The sequence below is a fragment of the Syngnathus scovelli genome, chromosome 9 (assembly GCF_024217435.2).
Source record: "Syngnathus scovelli strain Florida chromosome 9, RoL_Ssco_1.2, whole genome shotgun sequence".
Taxonomy (NCBI): domain Eukaryota; kingdom Metazoa; phylum Chordata; class Actinopteri; order Syngnathiformes; family Syngnathidae; genus Syngnathus; species Syngnathus scovelli.
Genome location: NC_090855.1, coordinates 2,471,857 through 2,492,174, shown reverse-complemented (window position 1 = coordinate 2,492,174; position 20,318 = coordinate 2,471,857). Strand labels below are relative to the sequence as shown.

The following is a 20,318-nucleotide window of genomic DNA, read 5'->3' as shown; positions in this document are numbered from 1 at the left end:
GATGAGTCTTCGTGCGGTCTGGACGTTTACCGACGCTGGCCACCGTTTGCCGTGCTGGGAACACTGTGGATAAATATCGAAACCACATAGTTGCGTAGGTCAAATTATATCAGGAGGGGGAGGGGGGGGTTACTCCCATGATACAAAATATGTAAACATCATCAAAGATGCTGATTATTAATCATACGTGTGTTGATGGAAAAAAATGCTTTTGAAGAAGAAGTATTTGAACGTGCGGAAGAATTCCAAATAACGGTAAAAAAACATTTATTGCTTTTCAGCAATCAGGACAAGAATTCAAGTGTGGGTAGCAAAGCGTCACTAATGAGCCCGGTGAATCGTACGTTATCGCCGCAGGCAATCGGGTTTATAATTAAACCGTTCGGGATGGAATCTCTATTCGTCACAGCTTTGCGTTCAGGCTGTTTGGGCATGTCCATTTTTTTTTTTTCTTCTTCCCCTCATGTCCACTAAAGCCTGCAAATTGGCCAGTGTGCCATCGTAATGGTGTCCGTGGCTTTCAACCCAGCTCCTCCTTGGCCTTCCCCTGGTTGCGGGGCATCTTCTTGGTGTTGCTATCCTCCACTTCTTTGCTCTTGTAGTAGTGAGGAGCCACTTCCAGAAGCCAGCCGCTCTCAATCTCCACCACCTGAGGGAAAAGGCAGAAGCTATTAGCGTCATAATTGTTAGCCGCATTTCCTCCTTCTGTGCGTAGTCGGCGTGACAAGCAAATAGTTTCCTCGTGGAGTCACTCAAGAAAAAGTTCTTTGTTCTAGCGAGACGTGGACGTCGTCTAGTAATGGTTCAATGGGTAGGAGTGACTTGAAATTGATTTGGAGTTCGATAAATGCTGCTCATGTGAGGTGAAAACAATACTGGGGCGGCTCTGATTTTTTTTTTTGTATGATTTTCTAATTTTGTAACAATCAAAGTGTTTTATACTGCTGTCCCAAATATTATTGACATTTAGTTTGTACATTTATACAACTCACAAATATATATATTATATATACAAATATTTTGCTTTTTTTTTCAACAAATATTTTATTTTTTTCATGATTTTCTGATGCTAATTTTGATTTTTTTTTTAATTTGGTTTCCCTTTGGAAGGGGGAGTGATATTTATTTATGTTCCATTTATTATCATTAATTATCGCTTTTTGTCGTTGATGGTACAGACCTGTCTCATGAACTCCTTAGTGGTCATGACCAGCTCGTGATAAATGAGCCATCGGGGCTGCTCATCAAACAGCGAACTACTCGGGTGGACGTAGACGGTCTGCTGATGTTTCACCGTCCTGTAGCCTCCTTTGCTGAGCCGCGCCGTGTGGTAGAAGTAGCCCGCTGTCACCGACTGCAAACACCCCATTCATTCAAAAATATCAAGTTTCACATCATTGTCACTCAAATTGGGGTCGGGTGAGTATCGGGAACCGGTATCGGGCTGATACCGGTCCTACTTGAAGGTATCTGGTACTCGTGGATGCTCCCACCTTACGGATAGGCATGGTGTCACCCTGCGAGCTGACCATCTCCACCTCGATGCGCTCCATCAAGCCCTCCAGTTGGTCCCGCACGTCCCGAGCTCGTCTCATAGAGCGAAACTGGATGAAGTTTTCGTAGCACCACTGTGTCGAGTAGCCGCTCTCCACCCACTGAGGTAGAAAAACGCATTAGAAATTTTCTATTTATTAATATTTTATATAAAAATATATTATTCATACCTGCGTGTAGACATTCAGGAGGACCAGGTGATCCCCGCCGGGCACCACAAAGTTCATCCTGGCGTTGTCAGCATGCACCGCCTTGTCCTTGGGCCGGTAGAAGATTGCGTTGTTTACTGAGAGCATGGCGGCGATTGAGAGAACCTCCTCAGAACATTTGTACCTGGAAGAGGAGAAGGAAAGCGGCTATGTGAGGGAAGAGGTCGTGAAAAAAAAACAGTTGGAGTGGGAGGAGACTCACTGCTCAGAGGCGAGGATCATCTTGCTCAGCATGGGGTCTACAGGCAGCTCGGCCATCCTGCGACCCAACTGAAGTCCACGAACAGGAGAAGAATCGACAAGTGAGCGTCATTTCCTAAAAATAGCAATCCATTCTACTGTGTTGAGTACCGTGGTGAGCTCTCCTAGATGGTTGAGTGCTCCGAGGGCGTAAAGCTGCTCCAGAGCCATCAGAAGAGTCTCGTGCGGCGGCGGGTCCATGAAGTCAAAGTGGAGAAGGTCATTGATACCTGGACAGAAACAATAAATAGATCAGAAGTGATTCCTGTCATAGCTACAAAAATGTTCCACGAATGGAAAATTTAGATTTCATAAAAAAAAAAGTTTCAGAGGAATGTTTAGATTTAGGACAGGATAGTGTGTTTTTTGTCCTCGCTGCAGTCAAGATAAGCATGTTTACTATCCGCTTGAGCTACAGAAAAATCCGGAACATGAGATGCATGGACTGATTGTGTAGGACATGTGACAAAAAAACGTCGCCTTCCTAAAGATAACACGTCTGAGCTCTCATTCGTCATCATGCATCACACCCACCCAAACTCTTGAGTAGCAGCACCACATTTCCCAGGTTGGTCCTCTGAATTTCAGGCACGGTCATGTCCTCCATCTCGTGTTTGTAGGCCCACGCCGTGTAGAGCCTGAAGCATTTGCCGGCGGCCACTCTGCCGGCGCGGCCTGCTCTCTGACTGGCCGACGCCTGGAGAACCACACACCAAACCAGTCTGAAGAACACTCAAATTTTGGCTCACAATACTTTATTTTTTTTTTTTTTTCTTAAATTGCCAAATGGTGTGTGTGTGCAGTCACCCGAGAACACGGCATGACGATAAGAGATTCCATCCCGGTCCTGGCGATGTAATTCTTCTGCTTGCAGAACCCCGGGTCGATGACGTAGATGATGCCGTCAATGGTCAAGGAGGTTTCCGCGATATTGGTCGCCACCACCACCTAAAAAAGGAAGATGGTGCAAAGGTCAAAGGAGAATTAGATTTTCACTTGCATGATCTTACCTTGCGTGCACCGGGCGGCGTGGGGCTGAAGATCTTGGCCTGCATGTCAGAGGGTAGATTGGCGTAGATGGGCAGGACGAGCAGCTCGGCGATTTTGGAGCCCAGTCGCCGACATCTGTCTTGGAGCTGCTCGCAGCATGTCTCGATGTCCTCCTACACGACAGGAGAATTATTATTTTCAATTTACTTATGGGCCACAAACACAATTGGCATATAGAAAACTAACGTTAAATTTTTTTCCCTCTTCCAACAATTTTTTTTTCTTATATAAGGATTTTTTTTTAAGCGTACCTGTCCAGTGAGGAAGACCAGAATATCTCCAGGAGGTTGCGTGACGTGGATCTGCAGCACTGACACCACACATGCTTCCATGTAGTCAGCTTCCGGAGCCTAAAAAAAAAAAAATAAAAATGTATTTTCGTTTTTTTTTTTTTGCAACAAACACATGAGATTCATCTCAACGTCGGAACCGGCTCTCACTTTAGTGTAGAATATATCCACGGGGAATCTCCTGCCGGGGATCCTGAAGACGGGCGCGTCGTCGAAGAAGGTGGAGAAGCGCGCCGTGTCCAGCGTGGCGCTTGACACCAGCACCTTCAATTCGGGACGGAACCTGGCGATGTCCTTGATGAGGCCAAAGAGGATATCCGTGTGGAGGGTTCGCTCGTGAGCTTCGTCGATGATGATCACACTGAGTGAAACAGGAGGGGGTGACATTTTTTTTTGGGATCGGATCAAACAACGACTCTGAGGTTCCGTTATATAGAAGAGGAAATTTGGATTCATGACACACAGGTCAGAACGTTACCTGTAGCTAGCGAGGTCGGGCTCGGTGAGGAACTCTCGTAGCAGCATTCCGTCTGTCATGTACTTGATGATCGTCCTCTCTGATGTGCAGTCCTCAAAACGGATACTGTAGCCCACCTGGATAAATGTCGCCCCCCCAAAAAAAAATGAAGGACACACACCAGCAAAATTAAAGTGTTTTTTTTTTTCTCGCCATTTAATTACCTCATTACCGAGCTTGACGCTCATTTCCTGCGACACCCGAGAAGCCACCGACATGGCGGCCACTCGGCGAGGCTGCGTGCATCCGATCTTCATCCCTCCTTTGGTGAAACCCTAAGAGAAGATACGTAAAGGTTGAAAAAAAACTTGAAATGTAAAGGAAAAAAAATATTGACTGGGAAAAAAGAAATAAAAATTGTAATACAACACGTACATCCTCAAAGAGGTACTGCGGAATTTGCGTGGTCTTTCCCGAGCCTGTCTCGCCCTCGATGACCAGAACTTGGTGCTCGTGGATGGCAGCCAGCAGGTCCTCTCTGAATGGAAAGATGGGGAGGCTGCGGCGGACCTCCTGCATGGACTGCTTCTTCAGCTCTGCCTGGGACAAGGCTGGAGGCTCGTCCTGGGGAAATTTATTCCATTAGATTAAAAAAAACAAAAAAAGAATCACTTTCCAGTCTTTAGACCCAGCAAGAATTTTAGAAGGTATGACGTTGATATATTGTTATTTTATTATCAACCTTCTCACCTCCATCAAAGTCCCTTTCATGGTGATGGCGGTGCTGACAAAGTCGATCATCTCGTCCTCCTCGAGGATGAGCTGGTACTTCTCCTGTTGGCGCCTCATGCCTTGCTCGCGCTCCTTCTTGGCACCGAAGCTGAGCGAGGCCGTCTTGAGCCGCTCCTCCTCCCAGCGACCCTGCTCGCCCCCGAGCTCCATGGGGAGCTCCTCCTCTAGCTCCAACTCCTTCTGGGGAACCTCCTAGACAAACGAAAACCAAGGCTGATGAGTTATTTTTACACTTTGACCTTTTTCTTCATTTTTCATTTTAGTTTGGCACAAATATAATATTCCAGGAAGTTGGAAACTCCCACCTTTCTCCTGATCTCCTCCGGCATGTAGTATCTGTTCTTCCTCTCCTCCAGCTCCTTTGCTCCGGCCTTCTTGTAGTCCTTGGCCAGGTCTCGCAGTGTTCGCTTGTACTCCACCTCCTTCTTCTCACGCTCGGTCAGGTCGTCCGAGGCAAACAGGTACTCCTCGTCCACGAGTTCCGCCTCCAGGTCCTCCAGCTTTTCCTCCTCACGCTTCTTCAGGTATTCGCGGCGGGACTGCTTCCGCAACTCGGGCAACTGGCAGAGGAGGGAGCGAGGAATTCATTTTCACAAAATTATATTCTGGAGAAAATAAAAAGCACAATACGATACTTTTTGCTTACCATGTTTCTCTGATCATCTTCAGCCAACTTCAGTCTCTTCTGAGCCTCCTCGTAAGCCTGAAAAACAAAAATAGAAGAGCATGATGTCGTCGATTTTTTTTAAGGGGGATCTTTTGTGGGTATCCTCCCACGACCTTTCACCTTTTTGTCCGTCCTCTCCGCGATGTGCCTCGTCTTATCTTTGTCTCTCAGCTTAACGCGTTCGGCGAAGGCGTCACGCTCCTCGATATCGTGTAGCCTCTCCCGCTCTTCTTTCTCCCACTCTTCTTCATGATCTTCATTCTTGATAGCCGAGTTGTCATCCTTGCTCGACTTAGCCCTGCTGTACGAAGAAATGAACATTTTGAGCGACAAAAAACTAAGGGGACTACATTTGTAGATTACCTAACAGGCGCTTCTTCTTCACTGGACGACTCGCTCTCCTTCTTCCGCCGGATGTTCTTCCTTTTGCTCCCTCCGTCCTTCTCTTTGTTCTTCTTCTTAGTCCCACGCTGCTTCTCCACAACGACGTCCTCTTCGCTGTCGCTATCCTCCAGCAAAGTGTACGTGCGATTCTTCCTGTCCATCTCGATGGCCTGGCGCTCCATCACCCGGGAGGCTTTTTCCACGACCTGCTTGCGAGGAATCTGAAACACATGATCAGTATTGAAGGTGGACGGTTTTTAATCTTATTGTCTCGTCGGTCAGTTAAGGTAAATTTCAGTTTTTTAAGATGAATCTCCACACCTTGTCAAACAGCTCATGTGCAAAGGCGGTGATGCTCTGGTCGATGTCGATGGTGCCTGTCTGCTGGAGCCTGCTCACAAAGTCCTGAGAGCTGCTCGCCTTCCGGGCAATGCCGATCATGAACTGAGCGACATATCGGTCGCTCAGGCCCAAGATGTCATGCAGCCGGTCGTTGACCCACTGCTCAAGGTCGGCCATGGTGCCTGCTCAGTAAAAAGAAAAAAAAACATAATTATCTGGTCAGTATTTTGCTGAACTGGTATATGAGTTAACCTTGTAGCAATAAAAAATATTTCACATTTCAAAAGGTTGAAGCTTGAAAATTGTTACATTTTGTTACTTATGATTGTCTTGATAACCAGGAAGCCACAACTTTATAATTAACCAGCCCCGCTTGTTTATATGTATCATAAGAATATCAAAACTTCATTAGATACAAAATATTAACAATACAACTCCACCTACCGCTTTGAAAATGTCAATTCAACGTTGTTTATGCTCCAAACCTCGGAGGCTATAAGCTAGCTCACTGTTAAACGCGAGCTAACTTAGTCCATAATTGGCAGCTGCTACAAACAGTGACGGAATGAGTAACTTTTAAGTTGAATGTACGATCATACATTTTAAGACACAAGTAACTATAAAATAAAATAACGCGATAAACAGTCCATTTTTAATGACGCTAAGTTTACGCGCATGTCTGCATGCGAGAAACTCTCCTTCGCTTATGAAAAAAGTAGGAGAATGAAGGAGGCTAGGAGTTACTGCCCTCTTGTGGCCATCACTGGAACAACAACAAAAATCCTGTCACGTGGATTGTCCTTTGGGTGGCTTTTTAAAAAAAACTCAAGCATGCACCACTGACTTTCTCACAATAAGGTTTCTCTTCCTTTTTTTTTATTTCAACAGATTTCCTCAGCATTTAAAAAAAACTTTCAAGCATGCGCCACTGACTTTTTCTCAATGACAAAGTTTTTTCTTTTCTTCCTTTTTTTTATTTCAGCAGAATTATATTGGAGCCTAAATACGCAACACCGCCGCACTCAAGCCCAAAACTACTGACAAGGAACTATACAAACCGAACAGACATGACTTTCGAGATGAAGACTCCGACTGCGGCTCTCCTGCTTCTTCTGCTCCCGGTGCTGCTGCTCACCTGCACCCGGGTCGATGGCTACCGGCCGGTCATCATCGTGCATGGAATCTTAGATGGACCCAAGCAGTTCCAAAAGCTGGTTCTCTTCATTAATAAGGTCAGATTTCCAGATTCAAAAACTATAATATTAAAAAAATAACTTCAGACGTTTTCTCAAATACTTGCAACAAGCATATAAGCAGTTAAAACCAACATAAGAAATAACTGTTTTATATTTAGGCTGATTTTTATTATTACAGCATTTTATTGTTTTAAAACGGGGAACTCATTGCAGACCCATCCTGGCACAGAGGTGACGGTGGTGGACATGTACAATCACATGTCCAGTCTCAAGCCGCTTTGGAACCAGGTGCAAAACTTCCATCGGGCCATCGAGCCCATAATGAGTTCGGCTAAAGACGGCGTTCACCTGCTGTGTTTTTCGCAAGGTATATTTCTTTCAGCGAAAGTGGTCTTACCATATTTAATATTTTTAATATTTCTCAGGTGGTCTAATATGTCGGGCTCTCCTCTCCACCATGCCCAACCACAACGTCCACAACTTCATCGCATTGTCGTCACCTCTGGCCGGTCAATATGGAGGTTAGACATCCAAACAGTGCTTGTAGCATGTCGCTATCATGTCAAGCTTTTTTTTTTTTTTGTCCCGCCAGACACGTACTACCTTCAACGGGTGTTTCCCTACTTCATGAAAGATACAATCTTCCTGGTTTGCTACAACAGACTGGGACAAAAAGTGTCTATTTGCCAGTATTGGAATGGTGAGCAAATTCTTGGAGTTGAAACATTTCAATTTGGATTTTTCATGTGTGATGTAAAATGAAATATGTACAATGTAAAAAGTCAAATTTTTGATCCTGTGGATGGTAATAATCTGCAAGCTTCATAAATGAGTTGTTTTATGGCGTTCCACAGAGATCATTACTCGAACCCCTGACATTAGGATAATTACATCATCAATTTGAGTAATAATCGTGTCTATATTCTACAGACCCTCATCACAGGCCCAGTTATTTGAAGAACAGCAATTTTCTTCCACTACTCAACGGTGACATACCACACAACAACACAAAATGTAAGCGCAACATCACACAATTCACAATTCCTGATGGCCAACTCACTATTTAGTGCACACAGTAATCCCCTTTGTGTTAAGATTGCAATAATGATAGAAATAATAAATAATATTAATAAACCTTTGTCAGCCTGGAGGGAGAACTTCCTACGTATCAAGAAGCTGGTGTTGATTGGTGGACCGGATGATGATGTCATCACTCCATGGCAGTCCAGGTTTGACACTTGTCTCTTCTATTTATAAGGATGACAGAGAAATTTGTATATGACATTAAAAGAAGACGATATAATACATTTATAGGTATGTCGGGATAATAAGAAAATTACACTGAGGTGGGCAAAGATGGCGGTTCACATATGTTTTGTTAAAAGGAGAGGTTTTTTTTTTAGTTAGCAAATTCACCCTGCCATCTCAAATTGAAACCACTTTGCGACGATAAAGAGGATGTTACACAACAGGTGCCGTTTTGTAAAATATGCAGCGCTAAGTTGGGGCAGTGGGTTCAGTGTTAATATGCATTTCCTTTTTTTATTCTTCAGCCACTTTGGGTTCTATGACAGCAAAGAACATGTTGTGGAAATGAGGAACCAAGAGGTACCCTTTCGCTGTTCCCTCTTCCCATCGACTCCATCGTCATGTTAATGTTGAATGATTTTTGAAAGATATTCTAATTGCAACCTGTGGATAGTTTTACAGGAATGACACTTTTGGACTGAAGACGCTGAATGCTCGCGGTGACCTTTCACTCTGCCTCTGCTCTGGGGTCAAGCACATCCACTGGCACTCCAACTTCACCGTATTCACCAATTGCATCGAGAAGTGGCTCACTTGAAGGGAAAGGGGGGGGGGGGGGGGGCGATGGAAAGGTGTTTGAGAATTAAGAAAAGATTTTAGAATTTTGTGACATTTTATTTTGCTCTATGAGCCTTTTTACAATAATAACTGAACTATGTTGACATTTAATCACCTTAAAAATAGTTTTCTCAGTTAGATTAAAAATGATAAAAATTAAAGCCAATTTCCCTAACTGTTTGAATTTCCATCTTTAGGCTGCTAAAGTGTTTTTAGCAGGTAATAACAACGGCTTTACTGCCATCTAGCGGATATTAACGAAAACTAATTTGACAAAAATCGCAGCATACACCGAGTCAATCGGTGACGTCACATCCGGTCCCTAGGCCTTTGAGCTTTTATTTTCATTTAATTTGGAGGGTTGAACGTAGATTTACGACCTTCTTAAATTCGGGTTTGAATGACATAAAATATTGAGCATAAATTAAGGATTCTACTGTGCTGTACTGTTTTTACTGGCACCAGCCGCCCTACAGGTAGACTTGATGACGTAACCACAAGGTGACACCTACCACCTCTCTTCCTCCGCGGCGCTGTGAGTCGAACTGAGAAGAGCAGCTTCACTTCACTCAAAGCAGTGGTGGAGATTTTTTTTTTTCTCTCCAACGAAAGGCGGCAACTTTTGTGGCTGCTCTTCGTCTGTGTCACAGACTCATCCTCATCTGACGGACGTTTCTCCGTCAAACCGGAGCAAAAGTCAGGTTTAAAGGTAAAACTTTGTTTTTTTTTGGAATATAAACACTTGTTGCCTTGTAAAGGTAACGAACGACGTGGCTCTATTTTCTCAAGCGTTCGGTTGCTTTCAGGTACCCTCGGAAGAAGCAGATAGACGACACTGTGATCTGACAGCTGTTTTCTGTCAAAGTTTGTTTGATCGTTTTAATTGGTTTTAATTTGTGATTATATCTGCACTGGAAGGTGAAAGAAAAGACATTTATAGAGATAGAAGTGATTGTTAAAGTGAAAGTGCCCGGGTGACGAAGTTTGCGCAGCGTGCTCAAGGGAAAAGTTGACTTGGCGGACACTTCATGGACTGTCGGCGTGGCCAAAAGTCGACGTGTCGCGTCCTGGATGTGCTTGTGAACATCGACTGAGACGTTTCAACTCGTGACTCTAAACTAGCAATCCATTATTTTGTCAATCATTACAAATGATCAAGAATGATAACTAAAATCAAAGGAAGACCTCCATGGTGATGTCATTTCTGTTTTTATTTTGAAAAATCTAGTCACTTCCGCCCTTCGACTTGTCTAATCTTGGTAAACTTGCTACATTTTCAGAGGATTCGAACAGTGTACAGTAGTTTGAGTCACTGTTTGGTTAAGCAGATCCCAAATGGCTGAGTCAGAAAACTTTATTCAGTGAACCAAATAATGAAAGTCTGTGTGACATTTCCAGTGAGCTTGCTTTCTTGAGTCAGCAAATGAGCTGATTCCATTGAGTCATTGAAAGCCCCTACTGGAATAATTTAATTGTGACTCCACAGTGTGAGTCCATTAAATCAAAGCACTCATTATTTATATTTTGTGTATTTAGAGTGCCTGCCAAGATGTCATCCCGTGGTCCAAATGACTTGTGTGTAATATGCGGAGGAGTTCTTCAAGGCAACCAAAGGCGTTGGCTGTTTGGGGGCCAGCACAAGAAATGTAGTCAGCCTCAGACCCCCACAAGTTCCTTGAGAGGAGAAAGCCTGTCAGGTTCTTCACCAAGCAGCCCCTGGGGTGAGTTTTTCCTCTTGAAACACTCATTTGAAGTCCTAATGTTGACTTCAACTTCGTCGTCCACAGGCAGCATGTCCTCCCTCGTCTCATCATCGTCCCTGTCCAAGTCCCAGCTGTCCCTCAGCTCTCCCTCCAAATCGTTGGACCTCCTCTCGGTTCTGACGCACATCCTGGGCCGTCCCGTTCACCGCGGCGGCGGCCTCGGGGAGTTCGTGTGCGGCAAATGCACCGGCGTCCTGGAACGCGTCTTCAGATTCGATACGGTCATCAACAGGGTGAGGGCGCTCTCCTCGGAGAGGCTCAACAAGTTGACTCAGGAGCGAGACAACGTCCGACGTTGGGTACGAAGCAACTACGTCCAAAGGCACCCTCGGGAGCAGGACGAGGAAGCGGGCGGAGATGAAGATAAGGAGGACTACCGGGACATACTGAAGGACAACATGGCTCTGGCCGAGTATGAGTGCTGGTCAGAGAAGTGGGACACGTGTCCTTACTTTATACGAACAGGTAACGAACCTTAACATCAAATCCTAATCTAGTTTGAAAATTTAATTATAGTAAGTAACTCAGTTTTAAAACCTTGACCCAATCTTGAGATCTACTTGTGTGCTCTGCAGGTAAACGGTGCCGAAAAGGTCAAAACTGCGAAGGCTGCGACTCTTTACGTGTGTCCGACTCGGATTACGAGTCTGTGTGCGGCGTTCCTCGCCGAATGCCGTACCAAGCCTTCTCTCCTCTGGCTCTGTCCCGGGACAAATCCCAAAGCATGCCTCTCCACTGGCACAGAATCTCATCCACCTGCTCCAGTCCCACCTCACTGGCGGCGTCCACGTTCTCCCTGAGGACCCAATCCGTCCAGTCTCTGGACTCCCTGGACGGCTGCGACCCCTTGGACACACCCGGCGAGGTGTTGGCCAGTTTGTCGTCGGTCTTCAGGGAGCTCCGACGTTTGGGAGGGAGGCCGGTCCGCTCGCCGGCCGGGAGCAGGATTCCCGTCCTATCTGGGAGGAGCAAGAGGAGAAGTTCTAGTGAGATGACATCCCCTGTGGTGAAGAAGACCCTGAGCTTTGGGGAGAACGGCAATCACCACAACGGAGAAGAAGAGGAAGATGATGATGTTCTGATGGAGATGAAGGATGAGTTCATGCCACTCCATCAGCAGGTGGGTCAGCTCAATTAAATATTGACACGCTTTGTTACATCCGGGAGCTCCTGTGTGCTAGCTGCGTAGCTTCTCAATCGGCCGTCTCTTTAAACACCGAATTATTTGTTCAAGCAGAGCACCTCACACAGGCTCCACCAAGTGATCAGGCATCTGCGTGGACAGCTAGACCAAGCCGAGACCCGAGTCAGGACCCTCGAGGCACAACTGGGACCCAGAACAGCCCAGGATGACGAGATCAAGGAGTGGTCACATGTAAGCACTCATGGATCCATAGATCAGATGTACACTTGGGCGGACACTTCATTAGGTACAGCGATATTTTTAGACTAGGCAGGTGTGCCCGTTTGAATGGCAAGTTATAATACAACATTCAGCAGCCGCCCTGTTCGTTTATTGTTGACGCACACACACACACACATGCACACACACACACACACTGTGGAATCTTGGTAGACCAGTGGAGTTTGCCCTTGGCTGATTATTACAGGGACAAAAGAAACATATCAGTGACTGCCAGATAAAAAAAAAAAAAAAAAAATGTAAGGAACGTGTGTCAAAGGGCAAAAACAAGTTTGAACAAGCTACTTAATCGCCGTGCTTTGCATGAGCTTTTGCAACTCGAGGAATTTTTTAAGTTTGCATTTAAAAAGAAGCCAAAAGTCAAAGTAGCATGTTCGCTTTATCACGCAGAGATCACATAATGACAACTTGTGCTTTTTAAATCCTCATAAAAACTTTATTAATGTCTTCAAATTCAAACAGTTCATTGTCTAACCTCGTCAATTATATTTTTTCTTCTTTAGCTTGCGCGTGATAAAGACGGCGCCGCCCTGCTGCCCGACCTCGCTCGCTCCCTGCACAGTCGGGATCGGTTCATCCAGGTGAGACATGATGAGGACGGACGGACAGACAGACGTTCATCTCCCTGGAATGTTGTTTGTCTGTGTGCCAGACAGCCTCTTCCTCCATGCTAGCATGTTAGCATTAAGCTAGCAGATTTAAAGACAAAATTATAAATATTTTTTATAGTCTCATTGAATCCACAACATGACTGACTGAACACACCTGTAGATGCCTCCAGGAAGTAGACAACCTGATTTGTTTATGGTGTTCCTCATTTTGCCTTTTGCATGTGTGTGCTTGTGTGTGTGTGTGTTGTTGTCGTCATCAGGAGTGCATGAGTGTGATCAGAAGAGTGTGCGTGGAAGGCGGAGGAAGAAGCCAGCTCGCAGACGAGATTTTCGACAAACTCGGCGAGAACCTGAAAGATATTGTTAATGATAATAAGGTGAGTCAACCCGATGGATGAACATTGAATATTATTGAATTGAATTGAATTGAATTCAAGGTTGCCAAGGAGAGTTTGATCCGTGAGTTGGCTGAGAAAGAAAAGCTTCTTGAGGAAGAGGTGGCTTCCTTAAGAAAGGCGGCAGGAGACCGTGAGAAAGACCTGGACACCCTCAACATGGTGCTGCAGTGCAACCAGGACGTCATCGAGGTAAGATCTTCCTTAGAACATCGGAGTTGACATTTGTCGAGCTGTGTTCATACACGTTGTCCTTCCAGGATCTGCGTCTGGCCTTGGCTGAGAAAGAGAGATTCCTGCAGGAGTTGGAGATGGAGAGGGAGGTGTGGAGGCAGAGGGAGCAAGCCCTGGCTGCCACCATGAACGAGAAGGACGAATTGGTCGGAGTCCTCAAGGTGGAGCTGGAGAGCTGTATGAAAGATGTGCAGGTACAGATGGAAAAAAAAAATAGTTTTCATTTATTTAATCAAATCAAAAGCTTTCATTAAGAGTGTGTCATCGTCGTTACCATGGTGACCATTTTTATTCCACCAGGCTCTCTCAGATTCCGTTATTTGCCACGGCTTGGAGGGAGGCGGGGCCGAGGCATCCCTGGCCTCCCAGTTACGAGACAAGCAGACCCGCCTGGCGGCCATGTTGGAAGAACGAGAGACACAGAGCGCCACCTTGTGCGAGGAGGTCACCAAACTCACCGCCGCCCTGCAGGAGTACCAGAACGTCGTTCAGGTGCGGGACACCGCGACCTTAAGGTCACGACGGTTTCATTCGTGTTGGTTTTAATCGGAACATGACGAACAGAGTCAGCACGAGAACTACGACCGCACGATGTCGTCTCTGACCGCTCGGCTGACGGACGCCAGGCGGGCGCTGCGGAACGAAGAGCTACGCAGGAAGGAGGCCGAGAGGATCCGGCACAACCAGCAAGAGGATGGAGAGAGGGCCGAGAGGAAACTTAGAGATAGTCTGGAGAAGAGGGACCGACTCATACAGGTACATAAATGCTATTCATTAGCCCAGCTAAGGTGTTTCCCATTATGTGTTAGCATTAAGCTAACACGTGTTTTGAAAAACAGAACATGCAACTCAAAATGTTTCTCCTCTCCGTAGCAAATTCTGCAGGACGCTGAGGAACGCGACCGTCAGGTGGAAGAGCTTCAGCGCAACTTGCAGAAGAAACGAGACGAGTGCATGTCGGCCGTCAAACATGCGCTGTGAAGATGTTGCACTTTTAAGAGTGGTACTACTTGTTGTGGTGTGTATTTAGTTCTATTTATCTCCACAGGTTTGCACTTTGACCTGCTAGCTTCGATGTTGTAGTTGCATGTCTCAGCCAATAGGGACATGTTTGAAAATGAGAAAATCGCTGTTATTTAATTTCCACGACAACTTTCTATGAATGGTTGTGTGTCAAGTCAGCTTTTTTTTTTTTTGGCACCAAAATGATCTAATTGGGTACTTTTATAATTGTCAGGTTTCTGGGCACTTTTTTTTTCAATATCCTTTGTATGAATGTAATGTCTGGCAAGCCAAAGTTATTTAATTTTTTTGTGCTCAAGAGAATTAAACAATCTGATTCAAAATGATTTTAATGTGTTTTGGAGATTAAATCTTTCTCACTATGACACCAACATTAAACATCTACCCAAACACACAAAAAAGTCATTTTATACAAATATACTGTATTTAATATAATAATCAACAGATGCATAATGGATTATAACGTAATTAAAACCATCAAACAAGGTTGTATATACAAAATTTGTCTCTTTCAGGCCACCGTATGTCCCTTTGGATGTATCCATTGTGATGAATGAGTATTATATTGTTCAATAGGGCTACTTAATTTTTTCTACAAGGCCGTCTGTGTGGCATCATTAACATTATTTGACCTCTCACCCCGAGATTTGGGCTCTGAACCTGGGGCGCTAACTTGCTCCACTCTGCCGCCATTGTCGTTACCGCCGCCGTTCACGATTGTCTGGGTGGCGGGTTCCGGCGGAGGGGACACGATGACTCGTTCTATGTGCTCATTGGCTGTCCGTTCGGTCACAATCACGTAATTGGGTTCCATCTGGTGGGAGCTGGAGCGGCGCTGCAATGCATGCTGGGTACACGAGAAGGAACGCTGCCGGGGAGCCGGCTGCGGCGATAGGAAGTGAGGGGTCACCGCCCTGGGGTGTTCCTGCCGCCTATCTCGATCCTCATCCTCCGAGGTGACCTCCTGCAAGGTGCTTATGGGTCGAGGGGACCGGCCCATGATTCTGGGGGGTACCAGAGCGGTCGCTGATTGGTTGAGCTGCGGTCGCCAGTTTTGAGGGGATGGGTATTGGACGCCGGCCATCGACCAGTTACTGTCAAGACAACAATTAAAGGAGTTCCGCAAGGTTCAATCTTAAGCACCCTATTATTTTCAATTCAAAGTTATTATAGCAAGATCATGGATTGGAGTTCTTTAGCAGGTTTTTATCACCCACTCACAAATGTTTAACACTTACTTCTGAGGTGGTGGTGTCATGTCCCGATGTGCCACAATCCCAGAGAAGGACGCACTCCGACCTTGCGTCCCAACCCACGGCGAGTACATCAGCGCCCGCTCTTCCCATAGCATGTCGCTGGATGTATCCACAGTGGTGGGCCCCCTCTGGATCTGGTGCGCCAGTAGGAGCTCCAGGACTTGATGGTGCAAGCCTTCCCTGGCCACATCTACAGGGCGGCGCCCCCTGCGGTCATGGAGGTCCAAGTTGGCACCGTGGAGGAGAAGAAGCCTGGCGGTGTCGTAACAGCCGTAGAAGGCAGAAAGGAAAAGTGGCGTCTCACCCTGGTGGTGAAATACAGAAACAGCAATTCACCATATTTAATTAATATTAATGAATTTCTTCAATTTTAAACTGTACCTTATTATCTTGCAGGTCCACAGCAGCACCATAGCGAATTAGCGTCCTGGTCAGGGAAAGATGGTTCACCGAGCACGCCCAGTGCAGGGCCGACCTCCCTGGGAGAGGTCATGAGTGCGGGGGATGGAAGAAGGGAGTGAGTAAGTCGGCCTATGAACAATCTTTACACAACAGAGTCAAAAGCGAGAATGGAGGGATGTGTTTGGACATGGGCGCAGATGAAAGAGACAAGAGGAGGAAACAAAGTTAATGCTTCGTGATTAACTTTGTTCCGAGTCAGAGCAAGGCAACAGAGGGGCTGGAGGAGAAAGAGAGGGGAAGAAGACATGGAAGGAAGAAGGAGGTAAGTTACTCCGTCTTCACAAGGAATAGTCGCCGCATGCCGCTCTTCTCCGAGGTCAACCATTTTGTTACATTTGAATATTATTACTCAAAATTTGATTAGATCTGAAAAGTAAATGTCGGTGGGTCTCGAACCTTTTACACCAAGTAGTAACTATAAAAAAATATATATTTTTTTTAAATAAAAAAAATCCCCCAAAAAATATATATACACATATTTTTAGGTTTAATTTAATTTAATATAAAATCTAAAAAACATATATTTTTTTTAGATTATATACATAAAAATATAAAATATATATTTTTTAGATTTTTTTTAAATGATCAGAATTTGGCAAAATATAATCTGAGTTATCAGCCATGTCACAGAATTACAATCCTTCTATCAGTCCGGCGTATTGATGATGATCATGACTCTCACCAGTATGATCCGTGTTATTGACAGACACTCCGGCTCTGAGTAGTTCCAGAACCACCCGATCCAGTCCACTACGCACCGCGCGGATCAGGACCACGGAACCATCCGGGCCACACCACTCTGCAGACTAACCACACCATAGTAACATTATACATATGATAAAAAATATATATATAATAAAAGTATGAACTCAAACCTGTTGAGGGGGACTGAGCAGAGGTGGAGGCGTGGCGTTCCGGTGCCATCCATGAGTGGAAGCTAAATGGAAAAGTAAAAAGTGCTGTGTCAGTAATTATTACAACTTCTGCATGGCTGATGTTTGGTCGTGGTCTCACCTGGAGGCGGCCTACGAGGCTGTGATCCTCCCCCTCTGTAATGTTTGACGTCTTCCTGACGTCCAACGGTCCTCACGTCCTCCAAGGAACTCTGCGTGAAGTCCGTGTCGCTGGCAATGTCCTGGTCCCTTTTAAGAGGTCTGAAGAAGAAACAATCAGCATCAAGAAGAATTAAAAGTCCCTGGAAACTCACCTCATCCTCATGGCATCTTCTCCCAGGGGTTCCCTCCTCCTTTTCTTTTCAGCCTCCTTGGCTTTCTTCTTCTTCCTGAGGGCCAACTTGTCTTTGTCTTTCTCCCGGGCCGGCCTCCCCCTGGTCTCCTGCTGGGTGGCCGTTGCCGTCCAGGTTTTGGGTTTTCCATCCGTGGTGGTGGAGCGGTGGTTCACCTGCTGGCCTCCTGCTCCGTGACTGCTACCTTCTCTTTGCCGCCTCTGCTGCCTCATCCTTCTTACCACCAGGAAGACCACCAAGGCCAGAGTCAGGAGCAGACTTATTGCTATGGCGACCACAGCCCATAGCCACGTAGGTGTCGGTTCTTTAACATAAATAAAATGGAGAAATTCAGAGAAATCCAGTTCCAACCAAATTTTCAATGTGTTGATGCTACCTTTGACCTCCTGTTTTCTGGTCCACTCCCCTTCCTGTTCATCCCGGCTCCCGATTTCATCCTGGACACCTCGAACGGCAATGACGGTCTTCATCTCCGGTAAAGCCGAAGACACGAAGATCCTCCGTGACTTGATTGCCCTCAAGAAGCTAGCTGCCTCAGTGGCATGAGGGAAACACGTTGAGGGCTGACGAGAACATGGACGGTTGTCCACTTGGAGAAAAAACAGGGAGCTGGAACACAATGGAGAACCCCAGGGCTGTGTACTGGCCCCACTGGTTTTTCCTTACAATTCCTACTTAAATGAAAATTTTTCGTGGACTGCTCACCCATTGGCATCACCTGCTGACGTTTCAGCCAAAAGGTCAACGAGCTGCTGGGGGTCAAAGTCGAATAAATTCCTGTCGACGGCGAGTGGCGCCGAGCCCCTCAGCGTCGTGGGGGTCCGCAGCAGGACGCTGAGCGCCCACAGGAGTGATGTATTGGTGGAGACGCCCCCTTTATGGGGGATGGCAGCGTGGACCACTAGGGTACCCTTGGCCCATAGGGGGCTCTGGTGAGCCGAGCAGTCACCACCGTCCCACCCGCAGGCGGCGTTGTCGCAGCCTTTGTCGCACTGGGAGTTGGCGTAGTGGTTGCGGCAATACGGAATGTGGCCTGGACTAAAATGAAAAAAAAAAATTTAAGAGGCACTTTGAATTGAAAAATGCTTTAATAAAATCGTCTCACTTGCAGTGTCCTTTGTCCTTGAGGCAATCCATTCCGTCCAGGAGACATTCCGGCTTTATGCATTCCCTGTCACATGACCCATCGCCAAATTTGTCTTTGCACTTTCTGCTGGCAGGACATTGCCCCCATGGGTCGTTGGACAACACTGAGGACACACAACAAATATAACCGTTAATTCAAGTTGATTTAATTATAAAAAAAAAAATGGTGAGATTTAATTCCAAGATCAGCTTGGTTCAGCGTTTTTGTTTTGTAATCGCACCATCTGCATGGGTGACACAAATAACGTCTCTCATTGTTTTTCAGCTCAAGACGTGACGAGGGCTTCCTGATCTTGGCGTGTTAAATGGGAACAGGAAGTGAGGCCAGTGGGACCCGACATCAACAGGAAGTTTCCAGTAGAAGCCAATGGCAAACGGGAAAAGGAGTCGGCGCTGGATAAAGGTCAGAATTGGTTGCTATGGTAACCGGCTGCGTGATGGAGAGGGACAATGGGACTTGGCAGGTGGGCGTGGCGCCACAAACACACAACGTCATTGGTGAAGAGCGAAGTTGAAAATACGCCAATGATCCAAATGAAACAATCAAATGTGTTCCACTGTGTAATCAATTATTTCACACATTTCCAGACATTTCACTAACTAACTAACTAACTAACTAACTAACTAACTAACTAACTAACTAAAGAAATAAATCAAGAAATCAAGAAATATAAATAAATAAATAAATAAATAAATAAATAAATAAAATAAAATAAAATAAAATAAAATAAAATAAAATAAAATTAAATTAAATTAAATTAAATTAAATTAATATAAAACAACAACAGACCAAAAATTGTAGCCTTTGCAATTTTAAAATTGTGGTATACTGCATATTGTGGTGTCGATTTGAATTCAAATTATTATTCAGCCCCAGTGGGCATTCATCCATTCATCCGTCCATCTATCCATCCATTGATCTAGTGGCCGTCTGAAATTAGAGCTTTCCCCACACAACTGAATTTGATTTTCCAAAATGTTAAACTCCTGCCCCATGGTAGTGCATAACATATAAAAAACATAAATTTCCTGACCTTGTCTTGTGCAGCTGAGTCCCAGGAGAATTAAAATCTTCATCGTCCGCATCATTTTCAACACATCCAGCTGCTGACGACCACTTTCAACTTTTTTACCAATCCAGCGTTATATTTCGAATAGCTCATGTGGACTGGAACAGCAGCAGCACCTTCTCAAATCACCAACCGCCCCACTTTGTCCACTAGACCTTTTTTTGTTTCCCGGAGGCCCTTGCGGATATCTGGACGACTTCCTGCCACTGTGTGCAGAAGAATAGAGCGTCTGTGACTCACAATGTCAAATGCTTAGGCTTTTTGTTTCCTCCACTGTTTTTTTTCCCTCATTATTCGACTCATATAACACTATCAAATGTATACGTAACATTTTCAGTGGGACTGCACGATAGGTCGAGAGAAAAAAAAGATCATCATCATTCCAACTATGACACAATATGAATATCACAAAGATGTGTCATACTTGAATATTTTCAAATGGATATATAATATATATTTTTGGTACATGTGAAAAATCACATTGATATTGAGATAGTCAATACTCTAATAGCATGTTTTTCTTTGACCTAGTTTCAAGTAAAAGTTTAAATGTCAAACAGACACACAACTGTACACTAGAACTATTGTAAAAAATCTTAGCTAGCTAATCTTTCTTTTATTAATTTGATGTTTAATTGTATC

The 20,318-nt window shown here is 45.2% G+C and overlaps 4 protein-coding genes across 7 annotated transcripts; 2 read left to right on the top strand and 2 right to left on the bottom strand.

Moving 5' to 3' along the window:
- Positions 1 to 250: 250 nt before the first annotated feature.
- dhx16 (DEAH (Asp-Glu-Ala-His) box polypeptide 16) lies at positions 251 to 6,706 on the bottom strand. Of its 2 annotated transcripts, none has more exons than XM_049730521.1 (21): positions 6,430 to 6,706; positions 5,965 to 6,167; positions 5,623 to 5,864; positions 5,380 to 5,560; positions 5,239 to 5,295; positions 4,898 to 5,152; positions 4,551 to 4,784; positions 4,236 to 4,424; positions 4,025 to 4,135; positions 3,822 to 3,937; positions 3,494 to 3,704; positions 3,305 to 3,403; positions 3,014 to 3,166; positions 2,811 to 2,951; positions 2,538 to 2,700; positions 2,115 to 2,233; positions 1,966 to 2,033; positions 1,725 to 1,887; positions 1,494 to 1,655; positions 1,181 to 1,354; positions 251 to 649 (listed from the first exon to the last, which is right to left on the bottom strand). In XM_049730521.1, the coding sequence occupies exons 2-21, from the start codon at positions 6,160 to 6,162 to the stop codon at positions 521 to 523; spliced, it is 3,165 nt and encodes a 1,054-aa protein (XP_049586478.1). In that variant the 5' UTR covers positions 6,163 to 6,167; positions 6,430 to 6,706; the 3' UTR covers positions 251 to 520. The 2 variants fall into 2 exon arrangements, with proteins under 2 accessions (XP_049586478.1, XP_049586479.1); XM_049730522.2 differs by having other exon boundaries at positions 5,380 to 5,557.
- Positions 6,707 to 6,784: 78 nt separating this feature from the next.
- On the top strand, positions 6,785 to 9,483 carry LOC125975240 (lysosomal thioesterase PPT2-A). 2 transcript variants are annotated; one of them, XM_049730528.2, is made up of 9 exons: positions 6,785 to 6,843; positions 6,971 to 7,217; positions 7,395 to 7,548; positions 7,607 to 7,702; positions 7,774 to 7,881; positions 8,112 to 8,195; positions 8,326 to 8,410; positions 8,735 to 8,789; positions 8,884 to 9,483. In XM_049730528.2, the coding sequence occupies exons 2-9, from the start codon at positions 7,053 to 7,055 to the stop codon at positions 9,025 to 9,027; spliced, it is 891 nt and encodes a 296-aa protein (XP_049586485.1). In that variant the 5' UTR covers positions 6,785 to 6,843; positions 6,971 to 7,052; the 3' UTR covers positions 9,028 to 9,483. The 2 variants fall into 2 exon arrangements, with proteins under 2 accessions (XP_049586485.1, XP_049586484.1); XM_049730527.2 differs by lacking the exon at positions 6,785 to 6,843 and having other exon boundaries at positions 6,859 to 7,217.
- Positions 9,484 to 9,587: 104 nt separating this feature from the next.
- Positions 9,588 to 14,822, top strand: si:ch73-95l15.5 (flagellar attachment zone protein 1). 2 transcript variants are annotated; one of them, XM_049730524.1, is made up of 12 exons: positions 9,588 to 9,756; positions 10,584 to 10,768; positions 10,835 to 11,275; positions 11,386 to 11,930; positions 12,045 to 12,185; positions 12,737 to 12,814; positions 13,105 to 13,221; positions 13,282 to 13,431; positions 13,500 to 13,667; positions 13,774 to 13,965; positions 14,038 to 14,229; positions 14,347 to 14,822. In XM_049730524.1, the coding sequence occupies exons 2-12, from the start codon at positions 10,597 to 10,599 to the stop codon at positions 14,452 to 14,454; spliced, it is 2,304 nt and encodes a 767-aa protein (XP_049586481.1). In that variant the 5' UTR covers positions 9,588 to 9,756; positions 10,584 to 10,596; the 3' UTR covers positions 14,455 to 14,822. The 2 variants fall into 2 exon arrangements, with proteins under 2 accessions (XP_049586481.1, XP_049586482.1); XM_049730525.2 differs by having other exon boundaries at positions 9,589 to 9,756; positions 12,048 to 12,185.
- Positions 14,810 to 19,881, bottom strand: notchl (notch receptor, like). The gene is made up of 11 exons (XM_049730523.1): positions 19,641 to 19,881; positions 18,566 to 18,710; positions 18,166 to 18,498; positions 17,837 to 18,069; positions 17,422 to 17,764; positions 17,229 to 17,368; positions 17,090 to 17,151; positions 16,897 to 17,020; positions 16,134 to 16,231; positions 15,735 to 16,057; positions 14,810 to 15,590 (listed from the first exon to the last, which is right to left on the bottom strand). The coding sequence occupies exons 1-11, from the start codon at positions 19,693 to 19,695 to the stop codon at positions 15,089 to 15,091; spliced, it is 2,358 nt and encodes a 785-aa protein (XP_049586480.1). The 5' UTR covers positions 19,696 to 19,881; the 3' UTR covers positions 14,810 to 15,088.
- Between the last annotated feature and the right edge of the window lie 437 nt (positions 19,882 to 20,318).